The sequence below is a fragment of the Periophthalmus magnuspinnatus genome, chromosome 7, assembly GCF_009829125.3.
Source record: "Periophthalmus magnuspinnatus isolate fPerMag1 chromosome 7, fPerMag1.2.pri, whole genome shotgun sequence".
Lineage (NCBI taxonomy): Eukaryota > Metazoa > Chordata > Actinopteri > Gobiiformes > Gobiidae > Periophthalmus > Periophthalmus magnuspinnatus.
The window spans coordinates 2,831,320-2,845,556 of NC_047132.1; the positions used below are offsets into that span (position 1 = coordinate 2,831,320).

A 14,237-nucleotide genomic window follows, 5' to 3' on the forward strand; every position below is an offset into this window, starting at 1 on the left:
TTTACAGTGTGTCTGCGCTCTGCTGCGGGCGGAGGAGGCGGTTCCTGGAGAGCCCTGCCTGTGCTCTCTCTCTCTTTATTTCTCTCTCCTCACACTCACACTCGCGCTCTCACATTCCTGGCTACGATTCAATGACTGAGCCAGACACAAACACGGTGACGCACGCGCGCACACACACATAGAATACGTGCGTGAAAGGCGCGTGCTTGAGAGGCACAGATAGAGAGAGGGAGAGAGAGACACAGAGAGAGAGAGAGACGGAGAGAGAGAGAGAGAGACGAGAGAGAGGGTTGGACTGCTCGCGGACGCACAGCCACAGTGTGCAGAGAAGAGCGAGGCACGGCTGACAGAGGGGAGCTCCACGGCGAAACGAGCACCACCCTGGAATACGGATACTATCTTTTCCCGAGCGGAAGTTTTCTTTGGCTTTATGTTCGGATTAGGCGCCGGGGGAATGGACAGTTGGCGAGGCGCAGAGAGCGACTGGCCACTGTTCACTCACTAGTCCCCGGGAGCTTGCAAAAACTCGCTTCGTGGAAGTAATGCTGGGTGTTTGATGAAGCGTTTGGCAAACTCAGTTACTTTTGAACCACCGTGGATTTACCCCGATCGAGCGCGGGCAGATAGTTGTGCTTTGCCCAGAAGGATATCGCCTCGTAAAGTTTTCGGGAAAACATGGAGACTGTGAGTCGGCAGAGCTTCCAGCCTCATCCGGGACTGCAACAAACCCTTAAGCAGTTCCACCTCAGCTCCATGAGCTCTCTAGGCGGCCCAGCGGCTTTCTCTGCGCGCTGGCAGCATGAGCTGCTCTTCAAGAAGGACGGGAAGGAGCCCGAGCCGGTTCTACAACACCTCCCGCCGCCGGTAATGCCCGGTCCCCTCTTCATTCCCTCGGACCGCTCCACGGAGCGCTGCGAGACCGTGCTTGAGGGCGAGACCATCTCGTGCTTTGTGGTCGGCGGAGAGAAGCGCCTGTGCCTCCCGCAGATCCTGAACACGGTGCTGCGAGACTTCAGTCTGCAGCAGATCAACGCCGTGTGCGACGAACTGCACATTTACTGCTCCCGCTGCACCGCGGAGCAGCTGGAGATCCTCAAAGTCATGGGGATCCTGCCCTTCTCTGCGCCGTCCTGCGGCCTTATCACCAAAACGGACTCGGAGCGCCTGTGTAACGCCCTCATCTATGGAGGCACCTACCCACCGCGCTGCAAGAAGGAGCTGAGCGGCTCCCTGGAGCTGGAGATCACAGAGAAGAGCTTCAAGGTGTACCACGAGTGCTTCGGCAAGTGCCGGGGCCTGTTCGTGCCCGAGCTGTATAGCAGCCCCGGTGCAGCATGCATCCAGTGCATGGACTGCAGACTCATGTACCCCACGCACAAGTTCGTGGTGCACAGCCATAAGGCGCAGGAGAACAGGACTTGCCACTGGGGCTTTGACTCGGCCAACTGGAGGGCCTACGTCCTCCTGGGGCAGGACTACACCGCCAAGGAGGAGAAGGCCCGCCTGGAGCAGCGCCTGGATGAGCTTAAAGAGAAGTTCGACTTCACCAACAAGTACAAGAGGAAGCTCTGCTCCAGGGTGAGTGTGGGCTGCGCTCATGCACATGTGTGTGCGGGTGTGCGCATCTGTGCGTGTATGTGTGTGCGTGTGGGGGTGAACAGAGCAGTGGAGGCCAGTCTCGTGGCTGCGCTCAGCCCGGGTCTGGCTCCAGCTTATGTGTGATGGTGCTTTCAGTAAGTGTAAGTAAGTAAGTGAATAAAACGGTCCCAAACTTAGGTCGACACTCCGCTCATCACTCCGCTAACGTGATCAGTCGCTGTAAAACACGTGTGGAATGATTAACCGTAAACAGCAGATAAGCGCGGTGTCAGAGCTCGGTCAGTGACACGTCTAACTGTTTGCTGATTGGTGCCATATTGTTGTTAATTAGAGCTCCCCCAGTAGTGACAAGGGCGCACCCCTGGGCCCTAAAGCCATCACTCTCCAGAGCAAATGGCTTGTGGCCTGGGGAAGAAGGGCATTCTGAGAGGGTTCCTCTCTTTTGCATAAATTGTTGGTTCATATTATTACTGGAACAGCCTACTTGTAGGCCATACAGTAGGCACAGAGCAGGCTTATGGATTATGAACAAACTCAAAGCCCTTGTCATGTCTGTGACACTCAAACTTGAGCTAAACTCACTCATTGCTCCATTATAAACATAACCTAATATTTTGTCACACATCGATGACTAGAACAGAGATTGTCTTTTGAACCAAATATTTTTCCCATTGTGTGAATTTTACTTACACTAAACATAGATCCATGAGAGAAAATAGTTGGACACAGTAGCGTGGTTGCAGGTTGTTGGTTGGGTTGGTTGCAGGTTGTTGGTTGTTTTTTGGTTGAGTTGGTTGGGGGTTGTTGATTGGGTTGGTTGTCTGTTGAGTTGATTGCAGGCTGTTGATTGGGTTGGTTGTCAGTTGGGTTGGTTGCATGCTGTCGGTTGGGTTGGTTGTCAGTTGGGTTGGTTACAGGTTGTTGGTTGGTTTTTGGTTAAGTTGGTTGGGGGTTGTTGATTGGGTTGGTTAGGTTGATTGTCTGTTGGGTTGGGTGCAGGTTGTTCATTGGGTTGGTTAGGTTGGTTGTCTGTTGGGTTGGTTGCAGGTTGTTGGTTGCAGATTGGTTGTCAGTTGTGCAAAGGCAGTTTCGTGGCTCGAGCCCACCCTTCTGTAAAAGCCCTGGGCCATTTGCATGAACTGTTCAACATGAATGGAGCTGATGAGGCAGTGCTGGAAGTATTGTGGTGTAAACAGAATATGATGTCAACAAAGGGATGTATTCAGCTCACAGCCCCTCCCCCTGCACCCATGTTACCTCACCCCTTCACCCACACATCACCCATCTCATCCACACCTCACCCACACCTTATCTAAGCCACCCACATCTTACGCATGTACCTCTCTCCCTCTGCACCCATTAATCTTACTTCTTACTTAATTGAGCCCAGTTTAAATGTAGACTTGACAAACCTTAACAAATATGAGTTGACAAAACTGGAACTGTATCCTGTCTCCCTGATTTTAGATGCATGGTTGGCTGGAGCCTGCTTTTATTTTTATTTATTCATTTGATTGAGAACTACAACTGGGGATGGGATGATCTACAATAATGTCGCTAATCGTGATACAAAAAGGTCTGCAATTAATCGTTCATGGCATTTTTTATTAATCGTGATCATCGCACACGATTATAATCGCCTTTACGGCACCAGACTGCCTCATGTTTACAGTTTCAATACAATGTTTAGATGTTAGTTCTGGTGTTTGCCCACTCTGACATAGCACTGACACTTGTTTCTGTGCTTATCTCTGTCTGAACTATATTCTGCCAGATATCAACAATAAACCAAGTCTGATTCTTAACTCTCCACAGGAACGTGCCAGAGCACACCTCACCCATAAGCACAGATGAGATGCTAATGTGTGCACATCTTATATTTTTACTTACAACAATACAAACTGCAGAATAAAACAACACCTTTGAAATGATAGACAAATGAAGTCTAATTCATACGGCTAAACCCAAATGTGCCCGTGCGCATGGTTCAAATGAGCACTATGTGCACAGAAGCAATAGTAACGATTACACACAATATATTTTATCTACAATTATGTCAATAGAAGAATAAAGGAGGGAAAGGGAAAAACATCACTAAACGTGTGTAATGTAATTGGTTGATTCTACAGGGGAAAAGTGGGGCGTAAACTTTCAGTCATCTGTAGTACTGATTTGCTGTCTTGGGCTCCAGTAAACGACAACCCAAACCGTATTGGCCAACATTGGTGTCAATCAGAAGCTAACACGTGTTGTCAGAAGTTTATTATGCCTGAAATCAACAAAAGAAATGCAAAAAAGTGACAGAGCAGATTTCATGTTAGGAATACATTCCTACAGCAAATTGGACATGGAGGATCTAATTTATTTTGTGGACATAATTTCTTGACTGGATTATATTCTGGACCTGTACGGAACAAATAAGGTCAACTTTCTGGGAATATGTTGATGTTTGACAGAACCAGAGCCCTCAAAGGTAAGTGAAGTCCACATTTTTGATTTTCTGTAAAAAATGTCTTTCCTGTCAGCACTGTGGTGATTACAGGTTTGCATAGTCAGAAAGACGAGCGCTGTAGCTTTCATTTGATGTGTGGGTGATGCAGGAGTATATGTACCTTGCTGTAGAGTTGTAAAGTAGAGGAATGTTAACAGGTTAATAATTATTGTGATAATATTGTTAATCGCGATTATTTTGGTCACAATAATCGTGAGTCTGAATTTTAATATTGTCCCATCCCTAACTACAACACAAAAAATGGTCTGGGGTGGGTGCTCAAGAGGAAGGAGCGATGTGCATCCGTCCTCACGTGGACCCACCACCCGAGGCAGGATCCGTAAGGGGCTGGTGAATGGAGATGAGATGGTCTGGTTTGTGAACCACACTCATTTCTGCTGTTTGCAGATGATGTTGTCCTGATGGCTTCATCGAGCCAGGACCTATAGCAGGCACTGGGGTAGTTTTCAGCCCAGTGTGAAGCGACTGGGATGAGAATCAACTCCTTCATATCTGAGGCCATGGTTCTCAACTGGAAAAAGGTGATTTGCCCTCTCTGGGTGGGTGGAGAGTCCCTGCCTCAAGTGAAGGAGTTCAATTATCTCAGGGAGGGGTTGGGGTTAGGGTTAGGGTTGGGTTAGGGGGTTAGAGTGTTAGGGTTAGGGTTAGGGTTGGTTAGGGTTAGGGAGTTAAGGTTAGAGTTAGAGTTAGGGATAGGGTTAGGGTTAGGGTTTCTTCCCCCCAATTGGAAGAAAATGTATGAATGGACAAATGTCTGTATGTATACTGGAGGCATATAAATATAAATAAATAAATACATCAAGTTTATATTTCTTAGTTTCTAAATCAAGTTTGAAAGTTTAGTACTATGACAACACTACAATGGTTTGTACCACTCTTGAGTACCATCACACAGGAGGAGTGTCCCTGTAGGCCTATGCTTGGTGGGATTCCCCTGGAGAAAGACCCTTAGCATGATTTGGCCCTCAGAGTGAATGGGCCCTCAGAGTGAATGGGCCTTCAGTGCACGCTTTGGTTCCTCTGGAGTGTGCACATTTCGAGGGCCCTTCATTCTTCTATTTTTACAAGAGCCCAGTCCAAGAGTTCTGCCAGGACCGCCTATTTTTCCAGGCTACTCCTCTCTCAGGCAGAGTGGAGGAGGAGAAAAAACTCAAATTTTACATATTGATAGTTTGCAACTGATCTCATCAACATTCCCAAGGAGTGTGATGCTAACTGTAAGCACTGCTCTTTCTGAGGCTTGTCTTTAATCTGAGCTTTATTTGACACAATCTGACCAGAAAGAACTGGTTTAAGAGCAGGTGAGGGACACATACTCTCACACATACATTACAGTCTCAAGCTAGCTAGCAATAGCCAACAGTTTGAATACATTTAATCTTTTTTCTTGAATTTTCTTTTCTTTTTTTTTTTTTTACTGTGTTTGCTAATGCATGCATTGTGTCCATGGTAACTGCTGAACATTCCACCACAGAGATACATGCAGAACCCCAGCATGATGTCACTGCAAAGTATCAATTAAAGGGGCACCGAGTAACTTGTCTGGTTAGGAGTTAGTCACTTCCTTGTCTCCTTGCATAAGTCATTGCTTTGTCTGGAATGTTACTCAGTATGGCATTTATCTTTCTAGCATATTCAGTTACAGATGTATTCAGATGTTGACTAAAAAACAAACAAACTTGAAAACTGCATTTTACAGTGAGACATGTGATGTTACCAGCTTGTCCCCATGGAGATTCATTAGTTTGGAGACAAACTGGTGACAGACAAAATGGTGAAACTTTAAAGGGCAAGTCAACTGTCTTATTTAGCTTTTAACTTTTAACTGAAAAACATACTGTAGTTGTGTTTTGTTTCACTGTTTCACGTTTGAGCAATCCTCTATAAGTCCCAAGAGTTGAAAACATGCTGTTCTTCCTGTTGATGTCATAAAGTGGCATCCTACTTTTCCGGGGAATGCTCCTCCTTATTTTTAAAGTCCACACACTTTGCCCTAATTTCCAGGCTCAAGTGCATCTCATCTGCAATCATATGGATTTTAGAACATGTTTGTAGAGGTCTAAATTACAGGGTTAGCAGCTTTTACACAGAATAAGGGCCCGTGAAGAGACAGGGACATTTAGTTTTGACGAGGGTGCAGAGTACGGTCAAACTTGAGGCTGTGTAAGCCCTTTGGAGGGAGGACTTTCTGAAAGTGAGAGACTGAGAGCACTCACAAGCTGTGAATATTCATGAAGTGTTAGCTAGCGTCTGACTGCTAGAGCACGCAGGAAGTGGCCCGGCTGCACTTCCTCCTCACTCGTGCGCAGTCTGGCGGATCCTCGTGCATGTCTGGCACCGAGAGAGAGAGGGACGGTGGGGGAGGGGATGTGCTGTGAGACTGCGTGGGTGGCATCGCGGTTGGAGAAGCAGGGTGCATGGGATTTCCACAGAGGCTGCGCGAAAAAAATGAGCCTGGAAATGGTTAGCAATGTGGCGAGAGAGGGAGAGGAGGAGAGGTCAGGGGTGATCATGGGGCATCAGGGCTGGTTGGGCAAGTATGGTGATGAAAAGATTGTGTGTCAAGGCCAGATTGAATATGCAGGACCATACCTATATTAAAGTTCCTATATTTTGCAAAATTGACTCTTGTGAGGTTTAAGCCATGTTAGAATGTTGTTACTTCCTTAAAAAACATACCTGGAGTTGTGTTTTGTTTCATTCACACATGTTTGAGTAACACTTCATTATTATTCCGTCTATATGTATATATATATGCTCAAAATTCTCTGTTTTACACCTTGCGATGTCATGAAGCAGTAGTTTTTATGTTAACAACTACCTTTTACCTTAAGTTCAGTAAAGATTGCCAATTCCAGGGCAGAAATCATCTAACTGATTCCAGTGAAGGTGTATGGAATTTAAAAAAAACAATGGAGCATTTCTTGTATTACAACCTGACATCTAAAGGTTGTGAAGTGTACTCAATTTGAGAAAATCACATTATATTGGTGCCTTAAGTAAACATTTGAGAATCATAAAAACCTGTCATACGCACTAACATTTTGTCAATATCACTCACCGTTGCCCCCCTCCCAGATTCCTATGTCTGTTGGTCTGGAGGAGCCCTGTCTTCTGTGCCTCAGATCAATGTGGAGTATCACCGTTCTGTTGTGTCAGTCCCACCGGGAGGAGGCCCCGGGGAAGACCCAGGACACGCTGGAGGGACTATGTCTCTCGGCTGGCCTGGGAACGCCTTTCAGAAAAGTCGGAAAATCAGTTGCTGGAATTAGATTTGCAATTTATTATACATATATAACCAAGATTCAGTTATAGTGCACATTTCAAGCATTCACATCTGAGAGAAGACTGAAATATTGATGCATTTCAGAACATGTTTGTAGGGGTATAAACTATAGGGTTAGCACTTTTTACACAAAAGAAGACCCCGTGGAGACAAACAGGGACGGCATCTGACACACAGGATCATTTCAGAACACGTTTGTGATGACATTTAAATAAAGAATATATGTCCTGTTTAACTACAAAAACTGCATAGAGCACGTGTCAAACTCAAGGCCAAATGCGGCCCGCCATGTCATTTTATGTGCCCCGCATATGTGTATGACTTGTCTTAAATGTCAGTTTATCAGGACTTACACAATGACACAGACATAAACAAACAAAACAACTTGGTAATGTACTTGTAATTGTAATACTTGTATGGGATGCTAGAATATATTTATATCACATTTGATCATTTTGAAAATGCTAAATTTGCCAAAAACAATGTATTAATATATTTCACTTTCCCCCTTCACAGTACAATCACATTACAATTGGTGTGCTGTATCAGAACAAGTATAAGACTACATAGACTACACCCATAAATGATACTACTGCACATCATATCATGTGTGTAAAGCTGTAGTGTATTTTTTGTATCATGTTTTTGAATATTTATGGGGAAATATCTTGGGGAGCATGGGTGATGTAGGACAAAATCTTACAGTCAACCTCAAGGAGGGTTCAAATAGGGCCCGGGAGAGATTGCTAAATTACTCAAACATGCATGGATGACATAAGAACAAGGCATGTTTTTGAAGAGGGAACAATGTTATAACATGGAAGAAAGCCCAAACGCTTTACATTATGCCCCCTCTTTAAATGAAATAGTTTTATTTGTTGTTGGAAATTACTTTCTATCTTTTAGAAAAAAAGGTATTTTTTTATTATCATCGTGGTATTAAAATCACTCTCACTAGCAATCTCAAGCTTTTACTTATGTCAAAATCATGGTTAACATTTTTTTTTTATCATGACACAATGACTACATTTTCTAAGTGAGAGTTTGTGGTTCAAATCCCACTCTTGACATAAAGATCATTGGTTGAGCAGTCCACTGACCCACATGTTGTAGGTGCGATTGCAGTTCCCATAGATGAATGCTGTCGTTGTGCCCTTGGGCAAAACACTTAACCCACCTTGTGTGTCAATGGTTGAGTGGTTCATTGATGTAAAGCGCTTTGAGTGCCTATAGAAACGTATTTTATCAAATCATATATCTGTAGTGCATCTTTAACTCACTTCCATTCACAAAATGAAATCACCATTCCTCAAGTATGTGACCAGCTTTATGGAATAAAACTTTCTGAATGAGAAAGATAAGATCTTTATAGTATATGTTGAATTTGAATGACTTCATCTTGCTTCTAAAATTCTCAGTTAACTGAATTATATTGGCATCTCTGGTTAGAGAGACATTGAGTGTAGATGGTGATGCTTGGACTGCACAAGCAGCAGGTCCAGTTTGTTTTTTTAATGAGAAGCTTCCTGAAATATTGATGACCCACATGGCACCCATCACCACACTGCCCGCTTCAGCTACCTCCAGCCTGGCAGGCCGTCCCCAACAACCCCTGCTCTCAGCTCAGATTGTTTATGCAGAGGGTACTATAGATTAAGTGTATTAAAGGGAGACATTTTATGCAAAATCTATAATGAGCTTCATGATGGGTTCTCATTAGTGTAATTCGACCGATTCCTTTATACACTGCCTGGGCAAAAAAAAAGTCACCACCTGGATTTAACTAAGCAAATAGGTCGGGGTTGCTACAGTTGGTCAGGTTTAGGTTCAGCAACAGTATGTGCTCAAAGAATGAGGTCAGTTGACACCTGAATATACTGAATGGCCAGGTTATTCCATCAATCAATGAATTTTTTTGTTCCCTGATGGCACGGGCATATTCCAAGATGACAATGCCAGGATTCATCAGGGTCAAATTGTGAAAGAGTGGTTTATTTTCACACATAGACTGGCCACCACAGAGTCCAGACCTTAACCCCATTTAGAATCTTTGGGATGTGCTGGAGAAGGCTTTGTGCAGCGGTCAGACTCTACCATCATCAATGCAAGATCTTGGTGAAAAATTAATGCAACACTGGATGGAAATAAATCTTGTGACATCGCAGAAGCAAAATTGAAACAATGCTACAACAAATGCGTGCTATAATCAAAGTTAAAGGCAGTCCAACAAAATATTAGATTGTGTGACCTTATTTTTTGGTGGCGACTTTTTTTGGCCAGGCAGTGTATTATTAAGTATTATTCTACGTTATAATAGCCAAAAGTATATGTACATATTGGTGTAGACACAATATAAAAATTTCAAACTCGATTTCTATACTAAGGACAGACACAATATCCAATTCTGATACAACGATGATAATAAAAAAAAATAAAATAAAAAAAGCACTTTTATATTACATGTGGTCTTCCAGCTTTGCAATCCCTCAATGTTCAGTAGGTTCATAGTGGTCCACGGGTCTATACTAGTCTATGTGTGTTATACTTGTGAAAGATACAACTCAACATCATCCTAAAGATATTCAATTAATTTCCCTCCTGTGAATGTGACTTTTTTAGTGTTGATACATGTTCAAATGAGAATGTAGTTTTGATGCTAGTTTTAGTATTGATTAGTATCAGACTTTTGATACCTGTGACAACCCTAGAAGATATACAATGGTCCCTCATTTATCGTGGAGGTTACGTTCTAAAAATAACCCGCAATAGGCAAAATCTGCAAAGTAGTCTGCTTTATTTTTTTACAATTATTGTATATGTTTTAAGGCTGTAAAACCCCTCACCACACACGTTATACACGTTTCTCAGACAGGCATTAACGCTTTCTCACATTTCTGTCTTGTTTAATCAATTAATAGTGACTCTTAATAGTGTATTTCACAGTTCCTCTGACTGTGCCTCATCGTCCTTGCGCCGCTCCGCTGTAGTGTCTATCAAACATTTATGTAAATTTGACTGAACACATTCTGAACTGTACAGGAGACACGGCACGGAGGAGATCGATTAATAATGGTCTACAGTCCCTCAGCCAATCAGGATGTAGAACATAATGCACGTTCATACACTGTAAAAAAGCATGTAAAATTGCACAAAAAAAATCCACAAAACAGCGAGACCACGAAAGGTGAACTGCGATATAGCGAGGGACCACTCTAAACAAAAATGTTGTCTTTTTTAAATAATAATTGTTTTTTTAAATTAATGTGATGTTTCCACACAATGAAGATGATGATATTTGAGTGAAAGTTGAGTCTTGGCTTCAGCCGTGATTTGCCTGAGGCTGAGTGAAGGAATCCAGGCTGCGGTGGTGAGTACATGTGTGTGTGTAGCATGCGTGTGTTAGAGTGTCTGTGTAGCATGTGTGTTTTGTGTGTGTGTGCGGGCCATCAGCTGTAGGAGGAGATTAGCATGAGCTTCGAGCCGACTCATTTCCATCCATCTGCCCGTCTCCCCAGTGCTGCCCCCGCCTCCACCCACTCACAAAGCCCTCCTCCCCCGCACACACACGCATGCATAAGCACACACACACTCCAGCTCAGTCAATCCAGCAGCACCAGGAGACAGGCCGATGTAATCCTCATGGAGTGAGTATAGCAGACACATAGCTAATAATGCCTCCACTAAGACTGAAGTAGGCTGTTTTGGGTCTGGGGTCCAGCTAACACACTAAAACGTAGCTATGAATGCAGGCATCAAATAGGTGCATGCATTTTTGTATATTAATTGATACTAAAACTAGTATTGTAATTGGAGCAGGTATCAATACTAAAAACGTCCCATTCAAAGGAACCTGTGAACCTTTCCCGAATAGCTTTAGAATGATCTTTAGCTGTATCAGAAAAAGTATAAGCTAGACTAGTATAAACCCAGGCACAACTACAGAGCCTACCTGTACGGCTGAGGAATTACACAGATATAAGGCTACATGCTAATATTAATGAAATTACTACCATTTAATGTTGAAAATCACCTTCTACTGTCTAAATAAAGAGAAAAAAATTATCATTGTGGTATTTGAATTGCTATTGAGTGTCAAGTCTATTCCTTAGCATCAAAATCAAGTTTGAGATTTTAATATTGTAATAACTACAGTGCCAAAACACTTTAAAGGTGCATTGTGTTACTTTTCTGGTGGATGGTCTTTTGCTCGTAATGCACCACAATTTGGCATTAAGCTTATCTATCTCCATGGAGATGGGACAACCCTGCGCCCTCTCCAAAGGTTTTTTGAACAATAAAAACAGATACCTTAATTGCAATTACATAAATGCTACCATGGAAGATTCCAGGCAACACATCAACATTTCCATGGAGACAAGCAGGTTGCAGATCCCCACTAGAAATGTTACATAATGCATTACACACCTTTAATAAATAATTTTTGACATGTGCATTGCCCCGTATACACATTCTAATCTCATTTTCAAACACACAGAGCCAAAGCCATGACAATGATCTATTTCACTGTTTGTCTTTTAGAATAATTTATGGAGGGTCTTGTGATATGTGAGTATTCCATTTAGAGACATTCAGGTAACAAAGCCCAGATTTTCATGCAGGTATGATAAAAACATGCAAGATGAATTAAAGATTCACTATTTGAATTAGGGGAAAATCTTGTCTGGGCAGCCAGACCTTTCATTCTGTTAGAATCCAGAAGTGTCTGGAATTGGATCATAAAGCGTGATAAACCTCCTAACTTGGGACAGTCCAACTGCAGCCACTAATTTGTATCACGTGTCTCTGAAATGCAGAAAACATACAGAGCAAAATATATCACTTATTTAACATGAGATAAATAACACTTTGACGCTTCAGTTATTGATTCTGCAGAACTCTGCTGTTTCTCAGCCCTCTATGTTTATATTTATTTCCATTTTACTCCTAAACCGCCATGTTTGTTTTAACACAAACAGACCATGCATTTCTTTGACTGGTTACTCTGCCTGTCATGCAGGGAGACAGTATATGGTTCCAGACCCACTCATCTTTGTAAAGTTCTGTCAAAGTGCATGGTTCTGATTGGCCAGGTAAGAAAAAGTCCTCCTGTTGATTGTAACAAGCAGGGTGTTTGTTAAGTCACCCACTCACACACATTGACATGTCAGAGAAGACACTTTGAAGGGGCTTGTGATATTCTGGTTTATGCTATAATGTTGTTTCCTCATCACAAACACACCTAGAGTTATGTTTTGTTTCACACATATCCTGCACATTTAGGCTGAGGCCAGTCTCTGGAACAGAGATGTCATGTGGTAATACAGGAAGTGTTCCACTGTGTTTATATGCTCCATATCCAATCGTTTCGATACTTTTTGTCCTGGAATCTCTGCTGAGCAAAAGGTAAAAGGAGCTGTTAACCACTACATGGCATTACAAGGTAAAAGAGCATTTTGAGCTTTGGAGATGTAGACACAGATGTACAAGATTATTCAAACGTGTGTGAAACAAAACAACTTAAAAACTGTGGGTTTTTGAGGAGGTAACAATGTGGCTTAAAGCTCACAAGAGTCAATTTTGTGTAAAATAGGACCGTTAAACTATACACACATCACTTTTGAGAGCACACAGTGCTTTGGTTTGCTTTATCCCCAATACATCCTTTAATTTCAACATAAACAATACAGACTTTTTTAACATGAAAAAGATTGTACTCTGCTCCACATGCTTTTACCAACAGAGGATCGGCTGTTGACCTCTCCATTGACAATAATTTGAATGCTCATTATTGTTACCCTCACATCCCAAATGCTGTATCATGGGGCTAATGTTATCTCCTCTGAAGTTGGATTCTTGTATCATTTATTTGTGCAGAATTTAAAATTGCATGTACCATTTTCCTTCTGTTATTTAACTCTGCGGTGCAATACTGAAATTTCCCCACTGTGGGACTAATAAAGGCATATCTTATCTTATCTTAAATCTTGGACGTGTAGTGGAGCGGTCTTCGGAGTGGCCTTTGTTGTGTCTGTATGTGTATGTGTGGGGGAAGGGGCGGCCTCTAGGGCCGGGGCTGGTGGGAGGTAATCAGCTGTGTCCTGAAGGCCTGAGTCATTCCTCCTCCCCCGTCCGTACCCCCTGCTTTCTTTCTCTGGGGGGAGTGTGTTGAGTAATGGCTTTGTGCAGAGGGCTTCCACAGTGCTTCCTGTTTACACTGTAGGAGAGGAGCAGAATGAATGGGACAGTAGTGCATCTGGGTTTGGATGTCAGGGTTGATTGATTTTACAATTTGTAATAATAAAATCTCAGATTGGCTCAGATGTATTCAGTCATTATTCATTAAAGAAGGCATATTGTGCTTGTCTCTGCTATACAATTACAATCTATGACACTCATGGACCATTGTGTTATAGTTTGGACAGTTTAAATCACAGTATTCATCTAAAATGACTTAACGTAAACAAGGTCACTGTCAATAACACATCCCCTAAACCCATACCAAAAAAGTTACACAGTACAACTTAAACCTAAACCTTAACCAATTTAACCAAATCTGAACTTTAAACCATGTTGTTGATCTAATAATAGTTTTTTTACCCATAAGAGAGGCAGGTCCTCATGATCTGAGTGTGTGTACAAATTTGATTCCCCACACTGTGATAAATACCTGCTGCCGTGGATGTGCAGAAGAGTTAGTAAGTGTGAAACATCAGCTTCCACTTCCTGCAGATTGATGAGTTCAGGTGATGCTCTTTCTGCTCCCTGTCTCTCTATCAGTCTATCTGTCTGGCTGTCTATCTATCTGTCTGTCTGCATTACAGTACTCTCAGTCCAGAGCCT

At 42.8% G+C, this 14,237-nt stretch overlaps 1 protein-coding gene across 1 annotated transcript in view; it reads left to right on the top strand.

The window, feature by feature from the left end:
* Positions 1–307: 307 nt before the first annotated feature.
* Positions 308–14,237, top strand: part of skia (v-ski avian sarcoma viral oncogene homolog a) — a 78,357-nt gene continuing 64,427 nt past the window's right edge. The window contains exon 1 of the mRNA XM_033969923.2: positions 308–1,578. Within this exon, the coding sequence (XP_033825814.1) occupies positions 676–1,578 (903 nt within the window). The 5' untranslated portion in view covers positions 308–675. The remainder of the gene's footprint in view (positions 1,579–14,237) is intronic.